Source organism: Brachionichthys hirsutus, chromosome 3 (genome assembly GCF_040956055.1).
Source record: "Brachionichthys hirsutus isolate HB-005 chromosome 3, CSIRO-AGI_Bhir_v1, whole genome shotgun sequence".
Lineage (NCBI taxonomy): Eukaryota > Metazoa > Chordata > Actinopteri > Lophiiformes > Brachionichthyidae > Brachionichthys > Brachionichthys hirsutus.
The window spans coordinates 15,501,928-15,529,327 of NC_090899.1; the positions used below are offsets into that span (position 1 = coordinate 15,501,928).

At 51.5% G+C, this 27,400-nt stretch overlaps 1 protein-coding gene across 1 annotated transcript; it reads left to right on the forward strand.

Annotated features, from left to right (window-relative positions):
* enpp2 (ectonucleotide pyrophosphatase/phosphodiesterase 2) lies at positions 1 to 26,880 on the forward strand. Its single transcript, XM_068756399.1, has 25 exons — positions 1 to 18; positions 713 to 815; positions 3,944 to 4,099; positions 4,372 to 4,497; positions 6,094 to 6,154; positions 6,281 to 6,378; positions 7,002 to 7,081; positions 9,477 to 9,596; positions 9,845 to 9,900; positions 13,175 to 13,240; positions 15,132 to 15,204; positions 15,328 to 15,436; positions 17,098 to 17,223; positions 17,548 to 17,579; positions 17,673 to 17,800; positions 18,772 to 18,847; positions 18,920 to 19,007; positions 19,280 to 19,449; positions 21,748 to 21,883; positions 22,032 to 22,171; positions 23,485 to 23,611; positions 23,742 to 23,819; positions 23,896 to 24,028; positions 25,158 to 25,311; positions 26,710 to 26,880. The coding sequence occupies exons 1-25, from the start codon at positions 1 to 3 to the stop codon at positions 26,878 to 26,880; spliced, it is 2,625 nt and encodes an 874-aa protein (XP_068612500.1).
* Positions 26,881 to 27,400: the final 520 nt, after the last annotated feature.

Below are 27,400 nucleotides of genomic sequence, written 5' to 3' on the forward strand. Positions count from 1 at the left end.
ATGTTGCTGCGCACACCGGTACGGTAAGAGTCGGTACGGTAAACCGCGGCTTCCAGCCGGAGCGCGCCGCTCCGCGTTACGCGCCGCGGTGCGCCTTTACGCGTTCGGCCGCTTCTGTCGCTGGAGAACGATCTAAAATGAATCTGTTCAGACAATCAGATTATCGGTTCTGTGTGCGTCACACTGAATGTTCTGTTCCTGTCTGCGGGTTCCAGAGAGCAGGAACCCGCAGACAGGAACCCGACCTGCCCCAGGACAGAGCCTCCCAGAAAGCCTCGTGGTTCTGGATGACTGGACCTCCTCCTGCTGGGCTCCGATCAATGCGCCCTCTGATCCATTTCATTCTGTCTGTTGTGATTTGGGCCGTTGCTGTTCTGATCAGCCCCCCCCCCCCCCGCCCCCCCCAGCAGAATGACAAGTTACCCTCGATAGAACTGTCCTCCTAGAATAGGAGACTCCTAATGAGCCTGATGACGCTCTTGTCGTTGTCCTCGTCCTCGTCCCAGCTGGTGTGGATCCTGTCCGTCCTCGGTTTAATGAGCCCCAGCAGTCAGCACTTTCCTGATGTCGTTGTCGTTGTCGTTGTCGTTGTCCTCGTCCTCGTCCTCGTCCCAGCTGGTGTGGATCCTGTCCGTCCTCGGTTTAATGAGCCCCAGCAGTCAGCACTTTCCTGATGTTGTTGTCGTTGTCCTCGTCCTCGTCCTCGTCCCAGCTGGTGTGGATCCTGTCCGTCCTCGGTTCTAATGGCATCTGTGTGGGGTTTGTCTATGATCGGCCCAAGCGCTCCGGAGAGGACGGGACGTCTCGGACAGAGCGTGAGTATGCTCGTCATCTTTCAGACATTTGACCTTGAGCTTTCAAATGTTGGCCTGGTGGGGGTGACCTTGAGACAGGTAGCCCCCCCCCCCCCCCCCCCTATTGTTTCTGATTCGATTCATTCAGCCTGCACTTTGTCAGGTTTTCAAGAATCCATCTTCTGATGCATCATTTGAGCAAAGTGAGCGTTTCCTTCATTCAAGGATTTAATGAATTGTTGTTGTGTGATTGTACACAGAACCCATCCCCCGTCACACAAACACACAAACAAACAAACAAACAAACATTCTGAGCATCCTGCACAGACAGGGATTTTAAAAAGACTGAAACGTGGGCAGAGTTTTCTTTTTACAAGACAGTTTATCTTGAGGTTCTATCTAAAGGCTCTATCTATAGAGGTTCTATCTAAAGGTTCTATCTAAAGGCTGTATGTAACGGTCCTATCTAGCGGTTGGTCTCTGTATTGATTATTATTGATCTGCAACTTATTTTCTAAATGACTCACTATTCATTTGGGAATGAAATGTCAAGAAAAAGTAGTGTCAACTAGTTGAACAATGTCTTCAAATGAAAGGACAACTTAAGCCGAGGACGAGAAGTCCGTCCACGCAGCATTGTCCGGGTGTCCTGAACAACTGAGGAAGGAGGGACTCGTTGTAAACAAACATCAAAGGACGCTGGCCAGCTTGGACGGAATCACCCCAGAGAGGTCAACCGATGGGCACAACTGTTCTTCAGGGGTTCCGGAGAACGCTGCCGCACTAACCTGCGTCACCTCTCTGGAGTACCGACCTGAACGAATGACCTTGGCGTCGTGTCAGGAGATCAGTACGACGCAGAACATGCGTGGCACTGCCTGCAGGAGTGTTTGCAGAAGGTCGAAGGACAGAAGACATGAAGACACGCGCTGCCTGTCTTCCTGCTGCGGATCCAATGAGAGCAGTGAAATGGCCCTTTGAGAAGATCACACGTTTCCACGGAGATAAAGGACGTGAGCACGGAGCAGTGGCGTGGGTTTGGACCCGCATGAAGGATTCTGGGCCGGGCGTGGGGAAGATACGCTGCTGCTGGTCCGAGACAGACACGCTGCTGGTCCGAGACAGACACGCTGCTGCCGGTCCGAGACAGACACGCTGCTGCCGGTCCGAGACAGACACGCTGCTGCCGGTCCGAGACAGACACGCTGCTGCCGGTCCGAGACAGACACGCTGCTGCCGGTCCGAGACAGACACGCTGCTGCCGGTCCGAGACAGACACGCTGCTGCCGGTCCGAGACAGACACGCTGCTGCCGGTCCGAGACAGACACGCTGCTGGTCCGAGACAGACACGCTGCTGCCGGTCCGAGACAGACACGCTGCTGGTCCGAGACAGACACGCTGCCGGTCCGAGACAGACACGCTGCTGGTCCGAGACAGACACGCTGCTGCCGGTCCGAGACAGACACGCTGCCGGTCCGAGACAGACACGCTGCTGCCGGTCCGAGACAGACACGCTGCTGCCGGTCCGAGACCCTAAAAATGTGTAGCACTCTCACAGCCTGAAAAAATGCAGAATCCAGGATCTCTGCCTGCATCTGCAGCCAGCAAGTAATGCACGCACACACACACACACACACACACACACACAAACACACACCTCCACACACACACACACACACCTACGCACACACACACACGCACACACACGGTTGAGAGCTTGGTCCTTCCCAGGCTGCTGCACAAGCACCATGTTGTTCAGAGTGCAGCGTTCAGGTCAGTCTGTCTCTGGCTCACATGTCCAAAGTGTCTTTAGTCAAGCAGAGGCGTCTCACGCTGTCGGCTGCTGGACAACGCCACCGTTGTGTTGTGTGTGTGGCGGGGTGTCTCCTTGGCGACAGAGGATGGTCAGTCATCAGTTATTATTCTAATATCAAGATGTTTGTAGTTCCGTCAAAGCTGAAGTAATAAATGTAGTAAAAGTTACTGCCTCCACATCCATGAAGTACTTCTACACCAGGTTTGGACGGAGGAGTCGGACGGGGGAGGGTGAACGGAGGAGTCGATGGGGCAGGGTGGACGGAGGAGTCGGACGGGGGAGGGTGGACGGAGGAGTCGATGGGGCAGGGTGGACGGAGGAGTCGGACGGGGGAGGGTGAACGGAGGAGTCGATGGGTCAGGGAGGACGGAGGAGTCGATGGGGCAGGGTGGACGGAGGAGTCGATGGGGCAGGGTGGACGGAGGAGTCGGACGGGGGAGGGTGGACGGAGGAGTCGATGGGGCAGGGTGGACGGAGGAGTCGATGGGGCCTGAGGAGTCGATGGGGCAGGGTGGACGGAGGAGTCGACGGGGCAGGGTGGACGGAGGAGTCGATGGGGCAGGGTGGACGGAGGAGTCGGACGGGGGAGGGTGGACGGAGGAGTCGATGGGGCAGGGTGAACGGAGGAGTCGATGGGGCCTGAGGAGTCGATGGGGCAGGGTGGACGGAGGAGTCGGACGGGGGAGTCGACGGGTCAGGGGGGACGGAGGAGTCGATGGGGCAGGGTGGACGGAGGAGTCGATGGGTCAGGGTGGACGGAGGAGCCGGAGAACCTAGAGAACCCAGGGAGAACATACGAACTCTGCACAGCTAGAACCCGGTACCTTCTTAATGTGCGGTGACAGCGCTAACTACTCCGCCACCGTGCCGCCCGTACTACAGTTATATAAAGTAAATGACCATAGTTCAGCTGATGTATATAATGTAGTGTTTATGTGAAACGTGTTTCTTGTGCTGATCGATCCTTAAACGGCTGGAAAAGAGGCCTGAGGTGAGACACGCAGGCTTCCTGCCTCATGGCAGGGGGCGCTGTGATCCCAGGGATTCTGTTTGTGACTCCAGAGTAAGTTACAGCTAGCTACCAGCTACAGCTAGCACGTCAAGTTTACAGCTAGCTACAAGCTACAGCTAGCACGTCAGGTTTACAGCTAGCTACAAGCTACATACTTGTAGCTAGCTGTAAACCTCACAGTCTACCCCAGCATCAGAAAACAAATCAATAACAACAAATAATCCATAGCAACAATTATTGATCGATAATCAGTAAGTGTGTGCTTCCAGCTTCGTACAGGGAGGTGTTGTAGAGCTGACTGTCCGTGTCTCCGCCCTCAGCTCGCCCTGCGCCTCCCTACCTGCCGACCTCCGGCTCCTGCAGGAGCAGGTGCTTCGAGCTGGTGGAGGCGGAGCCTCCCAACTGTCGCTGTGACAACCTGTGTAAGACCTACAACGGCTGCTGCTCAGACTTTGACCACCTGTGTCTCAGGACAGGTACGCTGTCTCTGTCCCTGGAAGGATTCGGTGCTCGACTTCGGCCTTGGTGTTTGCGTCTTCGTCATTTCCACTCATTTGCATTGTGGGTGCAGAAATATTCCTGATTTGTCGGTGAACAGGGACGGACACTTTGCTGTGCGCGTTGTCAGGGTTACGCCGGCTGATTGAATGACATCGATCCTTATCCTGACGCTCAGCCTGGAGGTTCTGGCGTTCTACTCCCTATGGGTCTAAGGGCTGAACTGTCCCTCCTGTGTTGCCGTACACAGGCGGGGGCTACGAGTGCAGCAGAGACCGGTGTGGGGAGACCAGAAAGGAGCATCACGCCTGCCACTGCTCTGATGACTGTCTGGCCAGAGGAGACTGTTGCACCAACTACAAGACTCTGTGTGAAGGTTTGGATCGACCTTCTGGTTTATTTCACCATAAATGAAGGTGTTGTGGACATCTTGTCTTGATCTCTCAACTACTATTACTACTTCTGTCCTTTCTGCTTGTCCCCTGAGGGGTCGCCACAGCAACCCAGCCTTCTCCACTTCACCCTGTCCTTTGCATCGTCCTCCCCAACACCAGCCACTCTCATGTCCTCCCTCACTACGTCCATGTCTCTTCTCCTGGGTCGTCCTCCCCAACACCAGCCACTCTCATGTCCTCCCTCACTACGTCCATGTCTCTTCTCCTGGGTCGTCCTCTAGCCCTGTTCCCTGGCAGTTCCATCCTCAGCATCCTTCTACCAATATAGTCCCCGTCTCTCCTCTGGACATGTCCAAACCATCAACGTCTGGTCTCTCTGACCTTGTCTCCAAAGCGTCTAACCTTCACTGTCCCTCTTATTGTCTCATTTCTAATTCTGTCCAACCTGGTTGCTCCCAAGGAGAACCTCGGCATCTTCATCTCCTCCACTTCTAGCTCCGCCTCCTGTCTTTTCCTCAGAGACACTGTCTCTAAGCCGTCCATCATGGCTGTCCTCACCTGTCTCTAAGCCGTCCATCATGGCTGTCCTCACCACTGTCTTGTAGACCTGTCCCTTCGTCCCATCACAGAGCACACCTGATACTTTCCTCCCCCCGTTCCGGCCTGCCTGCACACGATTCTTCACCTCCTTTCCACATTCTCTCCATCACTCTGCTCTGTTGTATATTTATATTTATATATATATATATATACATATTAGGGATGTCCATATCGCCCAACCCTAATCTAAATGCTATCTTATTGAGTCTGGATGCGGAGAATGCGTTTGTGGGCGGTTCTTTATAAATTTATGAAAAAGTTTGGTTTTAACCACAATTATTAAAACCAGGGGGGGGGGGGGGTCCCAATCCGGTTTTTGTTTTGTTTTGCCTCCGGGTCATTTGATTTTGAACCGATACCGATTCCCGATCCGATACTTCTTTAATACATAAAAAAATTAAGACGAGGGAAGAAGCGGATCCAGGATGTCCCTTATTTTTTATTTTATCATCTTATTTCAACATTTAACTCTTAAACAGAGCTCCTCTGAGGCGTAGCTCGAACATTCAAGTAATAAATAAAGTACTTTGTTCACTGTGGACTTGGACTAGTGCAGCAGGAAATACTAAATATGAATATTTAAAATAAAATGAACAGCAGCTCAATCGCCAGGTTGTTGTCGTCCACTTCAGAATACGTCCACAGCGCAGACAGACGAGCTTCAAGCTGTTTCCTGTTTAGCAGCATTCAACCAATAGTGTCACAGGAAGTGATGTCACGCCGCTGCTGCCGTTTCTGTAGCAGAGAGGTCTCACTCTGAGCCACAGCGCAACTCCAGATCTGATAAAGGGTCATGACAATAACGATCCATATGTATCCGAGTCCTGATCGGGAGGTAACGTCCGACTCCCATCGAGTCTGCGAGCTCGTGATCCGCTCGGGACATCCCTAAAATATATATTTCTTTCCAAAACCAACGTGTAAAAAGTGATGGTCTGTCGTTGGAGGCTTTACGTTTGTGTTGTTCCTTCCTGCAGGAGATGCGTCCTGGCTGCAGGAGGAGTGTGAGGAGATGAAGATGGCTGAATGCCCTGCTGGGTCTGTCCATGACAAATAGAGGACAATAAAGACATTCTAAAGAAACCTTTATGTAAATCATCGCGTGTGTGTGTGTGTGTGTGTGTGTGTGTGTGTGTGTGTGTGCGTGTGTGTGTGTGCGTGCAGGTTTGTGCGTCCTCCACTCATCATTCTATCAGTGGATGGATTTCGAGCTTCTTACGTGAAGAGAGGAAACACCGTCATACCCAACATCGAGAAGCTGAGTAAGTGTCTGAGGACGGGTTTATCATTATCTGTCCTAGACCAGAGGGACAGACGCCACACGTGCTGTTTGACCAGAGGGACAGACCGCAGACGTGCTGTTTGACCAGAGGGACAGACCGCAGACGTGCTGTTTGACCAGAGGGACAGACGCCAGACGTGCTGTTTGACCAGAGGGACAGACGCCACACGTGCTGTTTGACCAGAGGGACAGACGCCAGACGTGCTGTTTGACCAGATGGACAGACGCCAGACGTGCTGTTTGACCAGAGGGACAGACGCCAGACGTGCTGTTTGGACCAGAGGGACAGACGGCAGACGTGCTTTTTGGACCAGAGGGACAGACGCCAGATGTGCTGTTTGACCAGAGGGACAGACGCCAGATGTGCTGTTTGACCAGAGGGACAGACGCCAGACGTGCTTTTTGACCAGAGGGACAGACGCCAGACGTGCTGTTTGACCAGAGGGACAGACGCCAGACGTGCTTTTTGGACCAGAGGGACAGACGCCAGACGTGCTGTTTGACCAGAGGGACAGACGCCAGACGTGCTGCTTTATGGAGTTTTGACAATCAACAGACAAATTCAGTGACTTTGATCTTGTGATATTATGTGTCTCCGTCTAGGGACATGTGGAACCCACGCTCCCTACGTTCGGCCTGTTTACCCCACCAAAACCTTCCCCAACCTCTACTCGCTGGCTACGGTATGGCGGGTACTTCACGATGCATTAATACTCGTCAGCCTCAGTTCTATCAGAAAGTAGATCTCAGTACTACAGAAGTTCTTCTCCCATCCTATTGAACACGTTTCATCAAGCCATCAGTGACCTCTGTATTTAGTGGGCTAACGGATGTTAGCCAACGTGTGTACTACGGTTCTATTGATGCAGTATAATCTATTGATATGGCCGGTCATCAGGGCATCCATGCTATTTCCTGAGTTCATCTGAATAAGTTAACACATTTGGGTGTCGTAAAATATACGCAGTTGTGAACTTTATCTGTATTTTAAAATGAAACAGCCAGTACTAGGCAGTACTGTGACATGAAGGCCCTGGGCAGCCATACACCTGAGGACCCGGGGCATGTTCTCTCCATGTCTGCATGGGTTCTCTCGAGGTTCTCCGGCTTCATCCTACCAACAAAAAATAAGCTGTAGAGGTGTACTGGGTACTCTAGAATGTCAAGTCGAGATTAACTGCTGGTGTAACGGAGTTAATAGTAGTGCAGTTAAATCCTGCATGAATGGGATTTATTTATTTTATATTAATGAATTTGTCTTGTTTTCCTTTTATAATTAAACACATTTTTAATGTCATATTTGTTTTTAATGTCCATCTCGGGGTATTTCCGGTTTGGAGCTTTTTGTCCCTCCTGGCTCTCCACCCTACCTTTTGCCCACGTTCATCCGTTCCTGCTTCCCCTCAGCACTTCCTGTCTGAACACGCTGTGAGGAGGGTGGACGGGAGCCGTCCCCCTGAGATGTGCATTTGTCTTTTGGTGGTTCCCTTTCTACTTGTCCCTGATAATCTGGCGAATCCTTACAGATTAACCACGTCTCCACCCAAAATTAGCTGGGATAGGCTAGTACTCCTACATTAAACTCCATTATGTACCATAAGTACTCTGGTAGCTAGGAAGTACAGCATGGTGCATTCAGAAACCAAATGAAGCAAAAGGGAAAGTGCAATACCTCCTTCTGAAATACAGTTAAGTAGAAGTGAGCTAAATATTCATATGGCGGTACAATAGTGTATACGATAATGGTGATGGATAGATTAGGTGAGACAGGAAGATACTTGGAGTATGATGTTTGCAGATGACATTGTGATCTGCTCTAGAGAAGAGAGGAATGAATGTGAGCAGCAGTAAGACAGAGTACATGTGTGAATGAGAAGGTGAAGGGGGGACAGTAAATCTACAAGGAATAATAATAATGCTTGATTTTATTTAGCGCTTTTCTGGGCACCCAAAGACGCTTCACATTGTGCATTATTCATTCACACCATACTTGGTGGTGGTGAAGCTACTCCTGGAGCCACAGCCGCCCTGGGGCAGACTGACAGGAGCGAGGCTGCAAATTTGCGCCATCGGCCCTCCTGACCACCACCAACATTCACTCGCTCACTACAGTCACACAGGCAACGCGGGTGAAGTGTCTTGCCCAAGGATACAACGACAGTGTACACATGTGCCGGAGCTGGGAATTGAACCGCCAACCTCTCGATCATAGGACGACCCGCTCAACAACCGTCGCCCATAGACGAATAGCTGTAAAGAAGGTAGAGGACTTCAGGTACCTCGGGTCAACAGAGCAGAGTGATGGAGAGAATGTGGAAAGGAGGTGAAGAATCGTGTGCAGGCAGGCTGGAACGGGGGGAGGAAAGTATCAGGTGTGCCAGACTTTAATGGTTTGGACATGTCCAGAGGAGAGACAGAGACTATATCGGTAGAAGGATGCTGAGGATGGAACTGCCAGGGAACAGGACTAGAGGACGACCCAGGAGAAGAGACATGGACGTAGTGAGGGAGGACATGAGAGTGGCTGGTGTTGGGGAGGACGATGCAAAGGACAGGACTAGAGGACGACCCAGGAGAAGAGACATGGACGTAGTGAGGGAGGACATGAGAGTGGCTGGTGTTGGGGAGGACGATGCAAAGGACAGGACTAGAGGACGACCCAGGAGAAGAGACATGGACGTAGTGAGGGAGGACATGAGAGTGGCTGGTGTTGGGGAGGACGATGCAAAGGACAGGACTAGAGGATGACCCAGGAGAAGAGACATGGACGTAGTGAGGGAGGACGTGAGAGTGGCTGGTGTTGGGGAGGACGATGCAAAGGACAGGACTAGAGGACGACCCAGGAGAAGTAGTAGAGCTAAATACTCATAAGTAAGTACACAATACAAGTAAAACAATCAAGCCCAGTGCTCGAAAGGATCACAGGGAAAATAAGAATACTCAAGTTCTGAATTAAATGGTAAATGTTCTGCACTTATAAAGCGTTTTCTACACCTTTGTGGTGCCCAAAGCGCTTTACAGTTAAGCTCACATTCTGTACTGTATTATTGGCCTGAAGTCCGCTGTCGTTCCTCCCAGGGTCTCTACCCAGAGTCTCACGGTATCATTGGCAACTCCATGTATGATCCAGTGTTCAACGCGACCTTCACCCTGAGGAGTAGAGAGAAAGTCAACCATCGTTGGTGGGGAGGACAGCCAGTAAGCATAGACTCTACTCTACTCTCCTCTACTCCTCTACTCTGAGTTATAACTGCATTGATAACTAGAAGTTACCATTGCTTTTACAAAGAGTTTCCAAAAAACAAACTGTCAGATGGACTGGCCTAACAGACGCTCTATACCCACACGAATGGGCGGTCCTCCGTGGGCTACCGGAGCGCACCGTCCTCATGCTAACCCTAACGCTAACCTCACACTGATACATTCAGCTCCCGTGTTTCTCCTAGATCTGGATCACCGCGCTGAAACAGGGAGTCAAGGCGGCGACTTTCTTCTGGCCTGTGTAAGTAGACTTTTCTGACTTTCAGTCAAAACTATTTCCCTGAATACATTTCAAAGCCTTGCATTAGCGATGTACAACCCAATTTCATAAATGTAAAATAAAATAACAATAAATAAATAAAGCCTCAGAAGACTGGCTCATGTTGACTCTTGTTTGACATCACCTTGTCTTTCAAGACAGCCAGCAAACATTTGGGATAAAGCTGTTGATGTTTGCAATGGAAAATTGAGCGGTGTCTCTTAGCGTGCTTGTTGCGTCATAATGTGGCATACGTTCTGAATACAGGACAGCTCTGGACTACAGACAGACTAGTCTCCTAGTCTAGTCTAGTCTGGACCAGACTAGACTAGACTAGGAGACTAGTCTGATACTGGACCAGGCTAGTCTAGTCTAGTCAAATCGGGCTGTCAACTGTGTAACCAACAACCTGGGGGGGGGGTCATCAGTTGTGTTGTGCAGAGGTCATGTTGGTTACACAGTTGACAGCCCGATTTCACAAGAGTGAAAACTTTACTAAATAGATTCTTAAAATAGCTGCTGCAGTTACAAGAAGAAAGTATATAATACATGAGATAAGATTCAAGAGCGTCCTCCTCGTTGCTAAAGAGACTTTTTGAGAGACTGGAGTCACCCTCTCCTCACCCTCTCTTCTCCTCACCCTCTCCTCACCCTCTCTCCTCCTTCCCCTCTCCTCACCCTCTCCTCTACTATGATTCTACTTAGGCAGCATGTCTGATGCCGTCCGGACGTATGAACCGTGTTTCCTTGAAATAATCTCCTCGTTCTACCAGATCTGTGACTCACAGTTTCTGAACATGGCCGATGCAGCTTGTCTGATATAGTGGACACTCTGTCATTTGTCCACCCTGGCACCGTGGACGCTCTGTCATTTGTCCACCCTGGCACCGTGAACGCTCTGTGATTTGTCCACCCTGGCACCGTGGACGCTCTGTCATTTGTCCACCCTGGCACCGTGGACGCTCTGTCATTTGTCCACCCTGGCACCGTGGACGCTCACATTCCTGAATAGAAACACTTGTCCCCTGTGGCTCGTGACCCGTGTTGATGTTGGAGGCTCTACAAGCGTTACTAGTGTCTCCACATTAGATGATAACATCCATGTCCTGTTCCGTGTAGAACCTCGAGCTCTGGGACTGGTTCTTGGTGCTTTAGATTACGTCCTCGGTGCTTCATGTAATTCCACCCGGCATTGTTCTTGTTAGCCTCAGTAAAGGGTTAAATACACATGATTTGTGTCCATGTGTCCTCAGCAGAGTCATTGTCTCATAAGCGATGATGGACGTCCTCAGAACAAGCCCGTTCAGGTTCCCGCTGCGTGGAACCTATAGCCTGTGGAACACAAAGGAGCCCACATCTGTCTTCACAGAGAAGGCTTTGAAGGAGGGGGGGGCGATCTCAGTCGAGTGATGGTGTCGACTTGTTTTTACAGCAGTTAGTGCAAATGGGCCTGTTTACTCTCTGAACCGGGTCACAGCCCCTCCACCCTATAGAGAGCGGCTTTACTGCACTTGGCACTGATAGAGCTAGACTCAGTCGAGGACGTCTGTCCAGCGACGTCAGAGACATGTCTTCAGCGTATGTCATAATATGGGAGGGATGAGCTAAACGCCTGTTTTTAATCCAGACTATCTAGAGCTGCACTTCACGAACCCGCCAAACACAGCCGGTCGTCACTTTACCACGGAGTTCGTTCCGAAGACCCCGTCTTTCAACGCAAGCCTGTTGCCCGGCAACCAGGCCGACGTGTGGTTCAGAAATGTTCATATTTCATACGTATGTTCCATTTATACCGTACATGTGTAGGTACGCTCTCACAACGCCACAGCCAACATTCCGCTGGTCGTAGCGGCGATTCCTCGTAGTTAAACGCGTCGTTTTAAACGTTGTGTCGCAGAGTCGCCGCTAAACGCGTCGTTTTAAACGTCGTGACGCCGAGTCGCCGCTAAACGCGTCGTTTTAAACGTCGTGACGCCGAGTCGCCGCTAAGCGCGTCGTTTTAAACGTCGTGACGCCGAGTCGCCGCTAAACGCGTCGTTTTAAACGTCGTGAAGCCGAGTCGCCGCTAAACGCGTCGTTTTAAGCGTCGTGCCGCCGAGTCGCCGCTAAACGCGTCGTTTTAAACGTCGTGACGCCGAGTCGCCGCTAAACGCGTCGTTTTAAACATCGTGACGCAGAGTCGCCGCTAAACGCGTCGTTTTAAACGTCGTGACGCCGAGTCGCCGCTAAACGCGTCGTTTTAAACGTCGTGACGCCGAGTCGCCGCTAAGCGCGTCGTTTTAAACGTCGTGACGCCGAGTCGCCGCTAAACGCGTCGTTTTAAACGTCGTGACGCCGAGTCGCCGCTAAACGCGTCGTTTTAAGCGTCGTGCCGCCGAGTCGCCGCTAAACGCGTCGTTTTAAACGTCGTGACGCCGAGTCGCCGCTAAACGCGTCGTTTTAAACATCGTGACGCCGAGTCGCCGCTAAACGCGTCGTTTTAAACGTCGTGACGCCGAGTCGCCGCTAAACGCGTCGTTTTAAACGTCGTGACGCCGAGTCGCCGCTAAACGCGTCGTTTTAAACGTCGTGCCGCCGAGTCGCCGCTAAACGCGTCGTTTTAAACGTCGTGACGCCGAGTCGCCGCTAAACGAGTCGTTTTAAGCGTCGTGCCGCCGAGTCGCCGCTAAACGCGTCGTTTTAAACGTCGTGACGCCGAGTCGCCGCTAAACGCGTCGTTTTAAACGTCGTGACGCAGAGTCGCCGCTAAACGAGTCGATTCCAGTCACCTGTTTACCCACAAGCAGAGGAAAGCAGAGGTGTTACCCTTAACCCGACCCCACCATGCGCTTACCACCACACTGGGGCTGACATGCTAGGGGGGGGGCAGGGATTGTTGCTTCTGGGAGGTCCCCCCCCACACACACACACAAGCAGAGAGCGAGGAAGGAGAGAGGAAAGAGGGATGAAACAGGAGGAGAAAACGCTTTGTCGTCAGTTTTAAGCCCAAGTACACGAGGACAAGCTGCTTCCTGTTCATCCAGGGTGAGCAGACCCCCCCAGAGGCCCTGAATGCTGCCCCAGCCCCATTCAGGGCCTCTGTTCTGAGTGATGGTTGACAGCTGTGGCCCGTTGGACAGCCACAGTCACTTCGGGGTTCCTTCCACTCCCTCAGCTTAACGAGCGTTAAAGGAACCGCTTGGAGTTTGATACGCTCGTTGTTCCGCAGTGGCCCCGCCCCCACCCTCATGTTGACTGCGTGCCTGTTGTGTTTCAGGGCCATCCCGCTGGAGAGGCGGATGCTGACCATGCTGCAGTGGCTCCACCTTCCTGAGGCGGACAGGTGAGATCCAGCTTTCTCACTCGCCCTGTCTCAAATGCTCCTTTTGCCCCATGCTCTGGTTGGTTTGGGTTTATTACATTTATTTAGCGCCACCTGCGACGGTGGCACAGGTGATTGAGCGGGTTGTCCTATGATCGAGGGGTTGGCGGTTCGATTCCCGTGTAAACTGTTGTTGTGTCCTTGGGCAAGACACTTCAAACACATTTCATGTGTGAATGCAGTGAGCGAGTGAATGTCGGTGGTGGTCGGGAGCCTCTCTCCTGTCAACCTGCCCCAGGGCATCTGTATCTACCCCAGGGCAGCTGTATCTGCCCCAGGGCAGCTGTATCTACCCCAGGGCATCTGTATCTACCCCAGGGCAGCTGTATCTACCCCAGGGCAGCTGTATCTACCCCAGGGCATCTGTGTCTACCCCAGGGCAGCTGTATCTACCCCAGGGCAGCTGTATCTGCCCCAGGGCAGCTGTATCTGCCCCAGGGCAGCTGTATCTACCCCAGGGCATCTGTATCTACCCCAGGGCATCTGTATCTACCCCAGGGCAGCTGTGGCTAGTGGCTTCACCACCACCAAGTATGGAGTGAATGAATAATGCACAATGTGAAGAATCTTTGAGTGTCCAGAAAAGTACTAAATAAAACCAGTATTATATTAGGAGCTGATCGTGTATTCCAGTACCACACAATAAAAACACACAATTAGTACCAAAGTTCTTGATTATAATGTTACGTCAAGAGAGAGTTCTATTACTTATTATATAAATAAATACAAATGGAATGATTTTTATGATAATAATTTGCCTTATTCTTACACTATTAGTTTCACACTCAGATTGTAAAATGACTATGAGAACATGGTGTTTGATGATGATGATGAATATATTTATTAGATAGAATGTTAGAGTACAAGTACAGTCACACAGTAGCATGTATTACAGTACAAGTACAGTCAAACATCCTGTCTAAGAGGAGCATTTCAAAAAAGCCCTTGCGGTCTTGTTTCCGTTGAAAGTCCTTAGTTTGGGTGTGACCTCTCGCCACTCCTCCGTGTTCCTCTTCCTGCACAGAACTGTCAGCAACAAGGTCGCCTGCTTCTTGTCATTGATGCACTGCAAGCACACAACTAAATTATTTTTTCAACGGGCCCCGTGAAACACACACATGCATATATGCATCGGGGCCCTAGCATGCGGAGAGGGCATCGGTTGAAGGCGCCACCATGTTCGGCACACCCGGAGCAGTTTGGGGGGGATGGTGCCTTGCTCAAAGCCACCTCGCCACTGCTCTGGAGGTAGACTGGCCCCTCTCCAGCCACCAGCACACACTCCACATTTCGTCTGAGCTGGGACTCGAACCGGGGAACTGGTGGACGTCTCCCAAGGCCCCACCCACTGGAGGTCACACAGGGAGCGCCCAGAGAGTCCGGCTCGGCGCTCGCCCACCTGGAGCGGCACCAGAGTCTGCTGTAATGTGAAGCCTGCTTACCGTTGAAGCTTCTGACCGTGTGAGGAATGTGTTTTACATCCCAAACGCACAGAGGAAAGGGGGAGGAGAAGCCGGTGGCTGAACCGAACTCCGACACGCAGACGGTGTAGGGTTATGTTCCCCGGCTGTTGGGGCAAGCGAATAAAACCAGTCGCTAATGGAACCACCGACGGGCTGACTGCTCACCCAAACACAGCACAGGCGCTTTAATTTCTGCTGTGAAGTTACTGATGAACTCATGGAATGCTGTCGTCCCCAGCTGGACAGTACTTTTTCTCCGAGGGCCACACAAACCAAACAGGTGTAGAACCACAGATAAATGGATTCCGTTTGGTAAATGGGCTTACCCCAAACGATGGCGAGCAGCGACAGAAACCTCTCGTCAGCGACTGACTTGTGTCCCGTTTCAGACCCTACGTTTACGCCATGCACTCTGAGCAACCGGACACATACGGACACAAGATGGGACCCATGAGCACAGAGGTGAGGCCTGCCTGCAGTTGTGTTTGTGTGGACACAGGAGCAATTCACACGCAAACAGCCCCATAGTGTGTTTGTACGTTTCATCACAACCCACTGGATGGACTTTACCTTTCTGTGCTTCAGCTGAACAATCCTCTGAGGGTGGTCGACCGGGTTGTGGGTCAGCTGATGGACGGACTCAAGCAGATGAAACTCCATCGCTGTGTCAACATCATCCTGGTGGGGGATCACGGTATGATGCAAACTCACGCCGTGGAAGCGTCGGTTTATTTGAACGCTACACAGACATGCTCAGTGCGAGCTAGCTCTCACGGTGCACACCCTCCCAACTTCAGTGCACACCCTCCCAACTTCGGTGCACACCCTCCCAACTTCGGTGCACACCCTCCCAACTTCGGTGCACACCCTCCCAACTTCGGTGCACACCCTCCCAACTTCGGTGCACACCCTCCCAACTTCGGTGCACACCCTCCCAACTTCAGTGCACACCCTCCCAACTTCGGTGCACACCCTCCCAACTTCGGTGCACACCCTCCCAACTTCGGTGCACACCCTCCCAACTTCGGTGCACACCCTCCCAACTTCAGTGCACACCCTCCCAACTTCGGTGCACACCCTCCCAACTTCGGTGCACACCCTCCCAACTTCGGTGCACACCCTCCCAACTTCGGTACACACCCTCCCAACTTCGGTGCACACCCTCCCAACTTTGGTGCACACCCTCCCAACTTTGGTGCACACCCTCCCAACGTGGCTTCTGCTTCGGTCGCAGCAGTCTCCCGTCTCTGCCTCCGCCTGTCGCTGCTGCTGCCACTCCATGTGCATGTTTGTGTTGACACGATACGTTACGTTACGATACAACACGATACGATACGACACGATACGTTGCGATGCAACACGATACGATATGACACGATACGACACGATACGACACGATACGTTACGATACGATACAACACGATACGACACGATACGTTACGTTACAATACGATACGATACAACACGATACGATACGACACGATACGATACGACACGATACGACACGATACGTTACGATACGATACAACACGATACGACACGATACGTTACGTTACGATACGATACGATACAACACGATACGACAGGACACGATACGTTACGTTACGATACGACACGATATGATACGATACGTTACGACACGATACGTTACGTTACGATACGGCACGACACGATGCGACACTGTCAGAGTTACTGTTTAATTTTCATTGTACATAGTAGAGTCTTTTAAAGATGGTGGACCCATGTGCGTCTTGAGGAATCCCTTTGTCTGGGCTATCGTGGGGGGAGGTAGGGATCTATGTAAATACCTGAAAACCGCCTACTTTCACCGTGTTAATAAAAGGGCCGTGAGGTCCCGGTGGGGGGGTCTTTTGGTCGCAGCCGCTGGGCGAACAGGGTCCCTCCTTACCGGTAAAGTATCGAAGCTTGTCTGCCCGATTCATTTTGTGTGCGTTTAATCATTATTACACAGGATGTAAGGGAATTACCCCGACAGACACGACACGATACGTTACGTTACGATACAACACGATACAATACGACACGACACGATACGACATGACACAATACGATACGACATGACACGATACGATACGACACGATACGACATGACACGATACGATACGACACGATACGACATGACACAATACGATACGACATGACACGATACGATAGGACAAGAATTGTCACTTTGTCCCAGTTGTGGTACACTGTAGGACCTGTACTGTGCCATTTATTCATTCACCACATTTCTGTCTCCATGCGCACCGACTCTACTGCGGTGACTGTAGTGCCTTGCTCACACACCGGTGTAGATTCAGACCGGCTCTCACTTTGCTTGCTGCATGTTCTCAGGTATGGAGGAGGCCCACTGTGAACGCACGGACTTCCTCAGTCACTACATGAGCAACGTGGACGACATCATCCTCATCCCGGGGTCTCTCGGCAGAATACGCTCGAGATATCCCAACAACCCCAGATGTGAGAGAGTCCATGATGCTGAGTGTTTGCTGGCAGATGTTTATTGGACGTCATTGACTTAATGCTGCAGGACGCCTTCAACGTAAAGCGTTATCCCTGCTGGTCTCATCTCCTTCCTGTTTTTATTCATATTTTATATGATTATTTATGTGCAGCACTTTGTTTCAGCTCTTGGTTGTTTAAAGTGCTTTATAAATAAAGTTGAGTGCAGTTGAATCTTTTACGTCATCGTATGCTTTTATTAACCCTATAATGCAGGGGGGGGGGGTTACATCTTGTAAACTAACTTTGACAGATTTCCCGGTGCCTCTCTTCTTTTTTCAGATGATCCCAAGGCTGTTGTTGCGAATCTGACAGTAAGGATGAGGAGTACTTAAACCGACGTGTAGAATGTAACAAGAGGAGCGTCGTGCCCGGCCGGACTACTAATGACGGATGCTCTGTTGCAGTGTAGGAAGGCAGAGCAGCACTTCAAGCCCTACCTGAAGCAGCACCTGCCTAAGAGGCTGCACTACGCCAACAACCGACGCATTGAAGACATTCACCTGCTGGTGGACAGGAAGTGGCACGTGGCCAGGTGTGAGTCCATCACCACAACAAGTACAAGTACTTCATGAATCAATCAGTAAGGATGGACACCCCTGACAAAATGTCAACAGACATGCAGCATGAATAACCTCGCTCCGAACAGAGATCCGCAGTATTCCCTTTTCCATCGACAGTAAAGAAAGATATGGGAGCCTGAGGATGTGTTCAGAGTCAGAGCAGAGGTTCTGGTGTCCACACACACACACACACACACACCGCGTGCAGCTGGATGCCATGTTTTACTGGTAAAGTCATTGAATTCTGTTTGATTCTCAGCCTCAGGCGTCTCATCCTGACGACTCAGGAACGCCTTCATCAACGTTTGGGGATCGATTGATCGAAGTTGTACTGCCTTGAGTTATTGATTGTCTTATTTGAGTTATTGATGGTCTTATTTGAGTTATTGATTGTCTTATTTGAGTTATTGATTGTCTTATTTGAGTTATTGATGGTCTTATTTGAGTTATTGATGGTCTTATTTGAGTCGTTGATGGTCTTATTTGAGTTATTGATGGTCTTATTTGAGTTATTGATTGTCTTATTTGAGTTATTGATGGTCTTATTTGAGTTATTGATGGTCTTATTTGAGTTATTGATTGTCTTATTTGAGTCGTTGATGGTCTTATTTGAGTTATTGATGGTCTTATTTGAGTTATTGATTGTCTTATTTGAGTTATTGATGGTCTTATTTAAGTTATTGATGGTCTTATTTTGATCATTTTGATTTGTGTGATTTGACCACAGCTCGTTCAGTGCGTATTAAAACCCCCAGCAGTATGACGGGAACTCGGTTGTTTAGTACTTGATATATCTGGACCTCAGGTCGGGTTCTGTTGAATCCATGCCTGACCTCAGGTCAGCCTTGGTAGGTCAGCACGGGCCCGCCCTCCGCCACCGAGGTCGGGTTCTGGTGAGTCCACGCCTGCCGATGCTGATTGACGTCTGTCTCATTCATCACAGGAAGGCTCCTGAAGGGAGGAGACACTGCGGCTTCTCTGGTGACCATGGATACGACAACAAGATCAGCAGCATGCAGGTGCTGTTGGACGTCACTGAGACACGGAGACGATTGTTCTTCATGACTAATCACTTTGCCTTTCATTCCCAGACTATTTTTTTAGGGCACGGACCTGCGTTTAAATTCAAGACCAAAGCGCCAGCCTTTGAAATAATTGAACTTTACAATGTCATGTGTGGTAAGAACTCTATTTTTGGTCAAGCTTTAATTACTAGCATGCAGCTATCCCTGAAATGCGGCGCCAGAGGATGCACTGCGTCCGCCTGACTGTCCATCTGGAACAAGTCCAGCTCTGTGTTCTGGACATGACATTCAGCCTTTCACGCTTGTTCGTCTTCCTACGACGCTCCGAGATGTTCCTGGAGGTTTCCATCAGGGAGACTCTGGAGTTGCTCTTCCTCTCTGCAGGGCTGCACATTGTCTTCTCACCACTCTCGTCCTTTCACTCAGATCTCCTGGGTCTGAAACCGGCTCCCAACAATGGAACCCACGGCAGTCTGAACCACCTGCTCAGATCCCCCCCCTACAGACCCGCGGTACCGGAGGAGCCGTCCAGGCCAGCGGTCGCTGGTCTTCTGCCTGCAGGGACAGACAACCTGGGCTGCAACTGCGAGGACAAGGTCAGCCCTAAGTCTTTGTGGCGCTGGGGTGGAAGCTTCTGCACAGCATGCATGTTGCATCGCTGTTCGGTGAGCTGCATCCTTTTTATTTTTTCTTTCTTTTTTACCTTGTCTGCATTCGTGCTCAACAGTAACAACGTACACAACGTCAGTCTCTGTTAGATTCTATGCTTTTTATTCTTATAGTGATTGTGACCGTCACCTGCCCTCTTGGCAGACTAGCCTATTCATATTTTATTAGTTTTATTACCTGCTTACCGCCGTAGAGGGCTGTGCACACCGCAGTGAACACACAACATGGACAAACACAAAGTGACAAATACACAGTGTTCTGAGGAGAGAGTGCAACGGATTTATTTGTGCCCCTTAATTCTACCCCTTCCATCCAACCATCACCAAGAGTTGTCCCAATACACCAGGTTCACATCAGCCTCTAGAGGAAAGTCTGGATCACCAAGTTCTCAGATCTGAGGAAAAAGAGAGAGAGCATAGTGAGAGCCACAAACACTGAACCAGCAACCTCCACTGACTCAGAGATCTGTGGGCGGAGCTAACTCTGATCGAGTTTTGATAGGTGCTGGAGTGGTGGACCTGGCATGCGTGAAACCTCCACCTAAGAACGGGGCAGCCATCCCGGACCCAACAATGGCAACATGAGCCCCCCAGATCACCCCGAGCAGCCACAGCAACCCAAAAATGACCACCATGGCCCCACCAGAGCCACACGCAGAAGAACCAGTCCAGGGCCCGGGGGGCGACCTACACCAACACAGCCGACGAAACCTAGGCCAGCACAGCGGCACGGGGCACAGCGGGCCGGCCCGGCGTCCCACCAGCACCCAACACCACGCCCCCCACAACCTCCCGCCCCACTCCCAGCACCCTCCACCCATCCCGCACACCCAGCACGGCCCACGGCCCACCATCCCCCACCCCCACCACCGAGCTTGGGCAACCCCCCAACCCAGAGAACCAGTGTGTGGGGAACGGGAGTAGGCAGCGCAGGGGCTTCAGCTCAACCCGACCCATATGCAGCCATTTGGGGGGAGAGTATTATTCCCTGGGACGGAGAGGAGGGAGCAAGAGGCCGGCCCACCAACCCTGAGCCCCAGGCCCAGCCCGCCAAGGCCCCACATGCCGCGCCATAGTCAAAAATTTCTAACTGCTTCCAATCATTGGATTCAGCCATCACTAAATTCTACTGGAAAAATAAAAAAGCAAGAATCTACCCTTCAGAGGAGTAAATCTAAAGGAGGCCTGGAAGCACCAAGTTTTATGAATTATTACTTGGCTAACCAGCTACAATATCTTGCACTATGGAGACTCTAACTGCTGGTTAGAATTCGAACAGCGATCTGCAGGTAATAAAACTAATAAAATATGAATATGCTCGTCAGGTGACGGTCACAATAAAAATAAAAATAAAACTGCGTAGAACTCCAGCAGTGACGGACGTTACGTTGAGCAGACAAGGGAGGAAGAGAATACAAATGGAATAACCTGCTTGATTCTTCTCGTCAGCTGAAATGCTGCTTCTCTGCTTCCTGCTGCAGAGCTGGAGTCAACTCGCCTGCAATCAGTCAATGCAGGTCACACAATGTGGGTCCAGAACGGCGCCGAATCCTCGCCGCTTGGCTCTGAATCCTCGCCGTTTGGCTCTGAATCCTCGGCGCTTGGTTCCGAATCCTCGCCGCTTGGTTCCGAATCCTCGCCGCTTGGTTCCGAATCCTCGCCGCTTGGTTCTGAATCCTCGCCGCTTGGCTCCGAATCCTCGCCGCTTGGCGCTGAATCCTCGCCGCTTGGCTCTGAATCCTCGCCGCTTGGCTCCGAATCCTCGCCGTTTGGCGCTGAATCCTCGCCGTTTGGCTCTGAATCCTCGCCGCTTGGCTCCGAATCCTCGCCGTTTGGCGCTGAATCCTCGCCGTTTGGCACTGAATCCTCGCCGTTTGGCTCTGAATCCTCGCCGCTTGGCTCCGAATCCTCGCCGTTTGGCGCTGAATCCTCGCCGCTTGGCTCCGAATCCTCGCCGTTTGGCGCTGAATCCTCGCCGTTTGGCACTGAATCCTCGCCGTTTGGCTCTGAATCCTCGCCGCTTGGCTCCGAATCCTCGCCGTTTGGCGCTGAATCCTCGCCGTTTGGCTCTGAATCCCCGCCGCTTGGCTCCGAATCCTCGCCGCTTGGCCCTGCATTGCCTGCGCTGCACGCGAGTTGGACCCGGCCCTGCTCATGTCATTTCTGTTTGTGATTCCCATGTTGATCTCTGGCAAGAGATGATTTCAATCTCCAATCTTTTTGCAGTTTGGTGTAAAAAGTAGGGGCCAGAGGGGTTTGAAAGTGGCCCTTGTGCGAGGCTATAACCTGGAGTCACTGTGGCTCTGTCTCTTACAGAACAAAGTGGAGGAGCTAAACCAGCGACTCAGACAAGCCGTTGATGGTCAGTGTTTGATGTAGAAGTAGAACGCTCGTTGCTTTAGCATCACCTGTTGGTTGGCGCCGTCCCTTCACTTCATTGTAGCCTGCGGGGACACAAGCATGTCCGAGACACACCTGCGTTTCCTCTGCTGCGTGTCCTCCTCTCTCAGACAGCAGGAACCTTCCACACGGTCGTCCTGCTGTTCTCTTCCGCACCAAATACTCCATCCTCCACCACAGTGACTTCATCAGCGGCTACAGCGAGGCGCTGTCCATGCCCCTCTGGACGTCCTTCACCGCCAGCAGACAGGTACGCTTCGCCACGACTGCCTCGTGTAGCGACACCCTGAGGGACAGCTCACCCCGCCGTCTGTCCGGCTTTCCGTCTGTCCCGTTGTCCAGCTGTCCACAGACCCAAAACGGATTTGAACACCCTCAAAGCGTTTGCTTGAAGCCTGGAAGTCTCATCTCATCCACCTTTTTGGGGGGGCAGAAAAGGAGCGTGGACTCTACCTCCAGGGAACTGCCACGGTGCACTTGAGCAAGGCACTGACCGCCCCAACTGCTCCAGCTATGGCAGCATCCTCACTCGATGGCCTCCCTGCATGCCACGGGGCCCCCACATAAGTTTAGAGGGACCCATTGTAGGGTGTAAACGATATTTTAGTGTGTATATGTATCTGTAAATACTACTACTGTACTTTCTGCTTGTCCCCTGAGGGGTCTCCACAGCAACCCAACCTTCTCCACTTCACCCTGTCCTTTGCATCGTCCTCCCCAACACCAGCCACTCTCATGTCCTCCCTCACTACGTCCATGTCTCTTCTCCTGGGTCGTCCTCTAGTCCTGTCCTTTGCATCGTCCTCCCCAACACCAGCCACTCTCATGTCCTCCCTCACTACGTCCATGTCTCTTCTCCTGGGTCGTCCTCTAGTCCTGTCCTTTGCATCGTCCTCCCCAACACCAGACACTCTCATGTCCTCCCTCACTACGTCCATGTCTCTTCTCCTGGGTCGTCCTCTAGTCCTGTTCCCTGGCAGTTCCATCCTCAGCATCCTTCTACCGATATAGTCCCTGTCTCTCCTCTGGACATGTCCAAACCATCAAAGTCTGGTCTCTCTGACCTTGTCTCCAAAACGTCTAACCTTCACTGTCCCTCTTATTGTCTCATTTCTAGTCCTGTCCATTCTGGTCGCTCCCAAGGAGAACCTCAGCATCTTCATCTCCTCCACTTATAGCTCCGCCTCCTGTCTTTTCCTCAGAGACACTGTCTCTAAGCCGGCCATCATGGCTGTCCTCACCACTGTCTCTAAGCCGTCCATCATGGCTGTCCTCACCACTGTCTCTAAGCCGTCCATCACGGCTGTCCTCACCACTGTCTCTAAGTCGTCCATCATGGCTGTCCTCACCACTGTCTTGTAGACCTGTCCCTTCGTCCTATCACAGAGCACACCTGATACTTTCCTCCCCCCGTTCCAGCCTGCCTGCACGCGATTCTTCACCTCCTTTCCACATTCTCTCCATCACATGTTGAGTGGTTTTATCGCTCTGTGTGCTTCAAGCGCCCCCTGTTGGAAAACCTGTCACTAGTGGACCTACAATAAGTCCTCCGTGTGTCTCCAGGTAGAAGTGTCTCCTCTGCCTGAGGCTCTGTCCAACTGTGTGCGAGCTGACTCCAGAGTCCCTCCGGTATCCTGCACCAAATACCGAGCAGACAAGCAGGTCACTTCCTCCTTCCTCTACCCTCCACGTGAGTCGTCGTTGCACAGCGCAGCTCGTCAGCGGTTTTCAGTCTTTGTCCCACGTCCTGTATTGTTGTCTAGGTAACAGTAACAAATCAGAAACAATGAAAAGGGTTCAAACTATGTCTTTATTGATAGAATTGTCCTCAACCATGGACAAGAAGCACGATGGCGTCCTCATCACCAACACTGTCCCCATGTATCCTGCATTCAAGAGTAAGTCATCTGACAACGGGCCGGGATTCCAGTGGGGACAGACTGTCACTGTGATGTCCCTCTCCGTCTGTCCCAGGGATATGGACTTACTTCCAGAGAGCGCTGGTGAAGAAATACGCCACCGAAAGAAACGGGATGAACCTGCTTGTTGGACCCATCTTCGATTACGACTCTGACGGCGTCAGAGACTCCTCCGAGAAGATCAAAGCGTAAGTTACTCTGTTAGTCTGTTACTCTGTTAGTCTGTTAGTCTGTCAGTCTGTTACTCTGTCAGTCTGTTCCTCTGTTAGTCTGTCAGTCTGTTACTCTGTTAGTCTGTTACTCTGTTACTCTGTTAGTCTGTCACTCTGTTAGTCTGTCACTCTGTCAGTCTGTTACTCTGTCAGTCTGTTACTCTGTTAGTCTGTCAGTCTGTTACTCTGTCAGTCTGTTACTCAGTCTGTCAGGCTGTTACTCTGTCAGTCTGTTACTCTTAGTCTGTCACTCTGTTAGTCTGTTACTCTGTCAGTCTGTTACTCTGTTAGTCTGTCAGTCTGTTACTCTGTTAGTCTGTCGCTCTGTTACTCTGTCAGTCTGTTACTCTGTTAGTCTGTCAGTCTGTTACTCTGTTAGTCTGTCAGTCTGTTACTCTGTCAGTCTGTTACTCTGTTAGTCTGTCACTCTGTTAGTCTGTTACTCTGTTAGTCTGTTACTCTGTTACTCTGTTAGTCTGTCACTCTGTTAGTCTGTCAGTCTGTTACTCTGTCAGTCTGTTAGTCTGTTACTATGTTAGTCTGTCACTCTGTCACTCTGTTAGTCTGTTAGTCTGTCAGTCTGTTACTCTGTTACTCTGTTAGTCTGTTACTCTGTTAGTCTGTCAGTCTGTTACTCTGTCAGTCTGTTAGTCTGTTACTATGTTAGTCTGTCACTCTGTTAGTCTGTTAGTCTGTCAGTCTGTTACTATGTTAGTCTGTTACTCATTTGTTGTTATGAAATAATGAATGGATGCGGTTTTCAACCAGGTGACTCCGGTGTTCTGTTCTGTCTGTGGCTTCGGCTGCTTATCTGATGCAGGACCTGCTTCTGAGCTGTCAGCAGCTTTACTTAGTTACTCCTGAGACACGTTCCAGCTCTGCTGCTGGACGAGCCGTCGCTCCAGCAGCATGTAGACGTCTTCACGTGTCTTGGGCTGAGGCTGGTTAGGGTTCTGTCCTCTGTCCCACACGCTGTCTGTTTGGAGGACAGCAGCCATCTTCTCCGGGTGCCATGCTTTTGTGGTTTGAGCTGGAGTGAGCGCTCTCTGGAGGAGACTAAAGGTTACACGCGAGGAGCTAAGCGTGGTCTTCTGTTCGCCTGCAGGCACGTCAGCGGGTCCGTCCCCGTCCCGACACACTACTTTGTGGTCCTGACCAGCTGCCTGGACTTCACACAGGCGGCAGATTCGTGCAGCGGTCCACTCAGCAGCGCTGCCTTCATCCTGCCGCACAGACCCGACAACCACGAGACCTGCAAAGTAAGCAGCAGCACTCTGCCACGCCCATTTACAAGCCACACCCACTGAATGAAAACCTTTTTATTTTGTAAATAAATAAGCCGCAGGTGTCGACCGGTACATTGAAACAAAAAAACTTTACACAGGCTTTAACGAAACACAGCTTGTAACAGAAATAAAATACAAAATAGCAGTGAACCATCGTCCTCCGAGGAAGGTCACCATCGGTCACCATCGTCCTCCGAGGAAGGTCACCATCGGTCACCATCGTCCTCCGAGGAAGGTCACTATCGGTCACCATCGCCCACCGAGGAAGGTCACCATCGGTCACCATCGTCCTCCGAGGAAGGTCACTATCGGTCACCATCGTCCTCCGAGGAAGGTCACCATCGGTCACCATCGTCCTCCGAGGAAGGTCACTATCGGTCACCATCGTCCCCGAGGAAGGTCACCATCGGTCACCATCGTCCTCCGAGGAAGGTCACTATCGGTCACCATCGTCCTCCGAGGAAGGTCACCATCGGTCACCATCGTCCTCCGAGGAAGGTCACTATCGGTCACCATCGTCCCCGAGGAAGGTCACCATCGGTCACCATCGTCCTCCTCCTGCACACTGAAACCACTGAAGTCATCTCCTTCGGGGTCGGCGTTGAGTCGCCTCAGTATTGCGTCATCCGACGTTGGATCGTCTTCATTGTCGCTCTCCTCACTTCCATCCGGAGGCTGAGCTGCCCTCTTCTTCATCACGCAGCGGTCCAGCCTTTCGGAACCCGTTGATGATCGTGGATCTTTTGAGAATTGTCTCATTAAGGCCAAGCTCCCGTGCAGCGGCTCGATTTCCTTTAACAACTGCCAGATCGATTGGCTGCATTCCTCTGTGTCTTTGCCATGATGAGGCTGACAAAATGGCTACCGTAATCAGAATGATGGGAAGCTCCATTTACGTCACATTATGTGATGTGCTCAGGTTTTTGGGGGCAGGAAACTTGTGAAAGCGGGAAAAATACGTAAATTAGCTGCGTCATTGCATCAGCAGCGAGGTTCAAAGCGTGGGGAAAAAGTAGCGGCAATATCGGTAGACTCTGTCCTCCGCGCAGCATCTCAGGAGACAGATCGTGGGAATGTTTGGACAGTGGCCCGATGGTCCCGCTGACTGAAACTATAGAATTATTAGTCATCCATGTCTCGGCGAGAGGGAGGACGATCAGTCAGGAGCAGACGGCAAGCATTCATACAAAACCTATGAAGGTTCCGGTCCATAGAGGAAGCCGCTCACACATCAGCTTGCTCCGCCCATTGACGGGTTTATTTTGTGAGGTGAGCGGTAGCGGCGTTCACACGGGACGCGGCCCGAACCCGATCCTGGCTTCACCTCGAGCACCACTGCTGACATGTCTGTGCCTCACCTCCTCCTTGCAGAGCTCAGAGGAGGAGTCTCGCTGGGTGGAGGACCTGATGAAGATGCACACAGCTCGGGTCCGAGATGTGGAGCTCCTGACCGGCTTGGACCTGTACCGCAAGACCAGCCGGAGCTACACGGAAATCCTCTCACTCAAAACCTACATGCACACCTACGAGAGTGAGATCTGACACCTGGAGGGGGAGATGGCGCCGGCGCTGTTGGGCCGGCGGCTTTCACTCAGCCGGCCCGTCTTCTCAGATACTCAGTGTCTACCATGATTGCCTACCGTGAACATGCACTGTAAAACTTTGGTCCTCACCTCCTAACCCCAACGCAGATGGAACGTTAGCAGAGGTTTCTTAGCCCACACCCCAGCAGTGTCCTCGACAGCTAAAGAGGGCGGAGCTACAGAAGACAAACGGCGTACAGTTCCTGTTGATTACACGAGATTCCATCGTGCACCTTTTTACGCCCCCTGTAGAGAAGGCTCGGGGGCCTTTCTGCCTGCATCAGTCTATTTGAAATGGGTTTCTTGTCCACCTGTGACCGAGGTCAACACCTGGGAGGGCGTGTCCTGGGACTCAGACTGTCGTTTAACGCCTTTACGTTTGTGCATGTGTCTATACGAACCTGATCCCTCAATGAAGAGCCTTGATCTCTGTGTACCTCACTATCCTCACTAAATACACAAGTACTACACGACGTTTA

Coding starts and splice junctions, on each gene's coding strand:
- enpp2 (XM_068756399.1), top strand. Junction 13,241..15,131: donor CACCTTCCTGAGGCGGACAG/GTGAGATCCAGC, acceptor GTCCCGTTTCAG/ACCCTACGTTTACGCCATGC. Junction 23,820..23,895: donor CATGTATCCTGCATTCAAGA/GTAAGTCATCTG, acceptor CGTCTGTCCCAG/GGATATGGACTTACTTCCAG.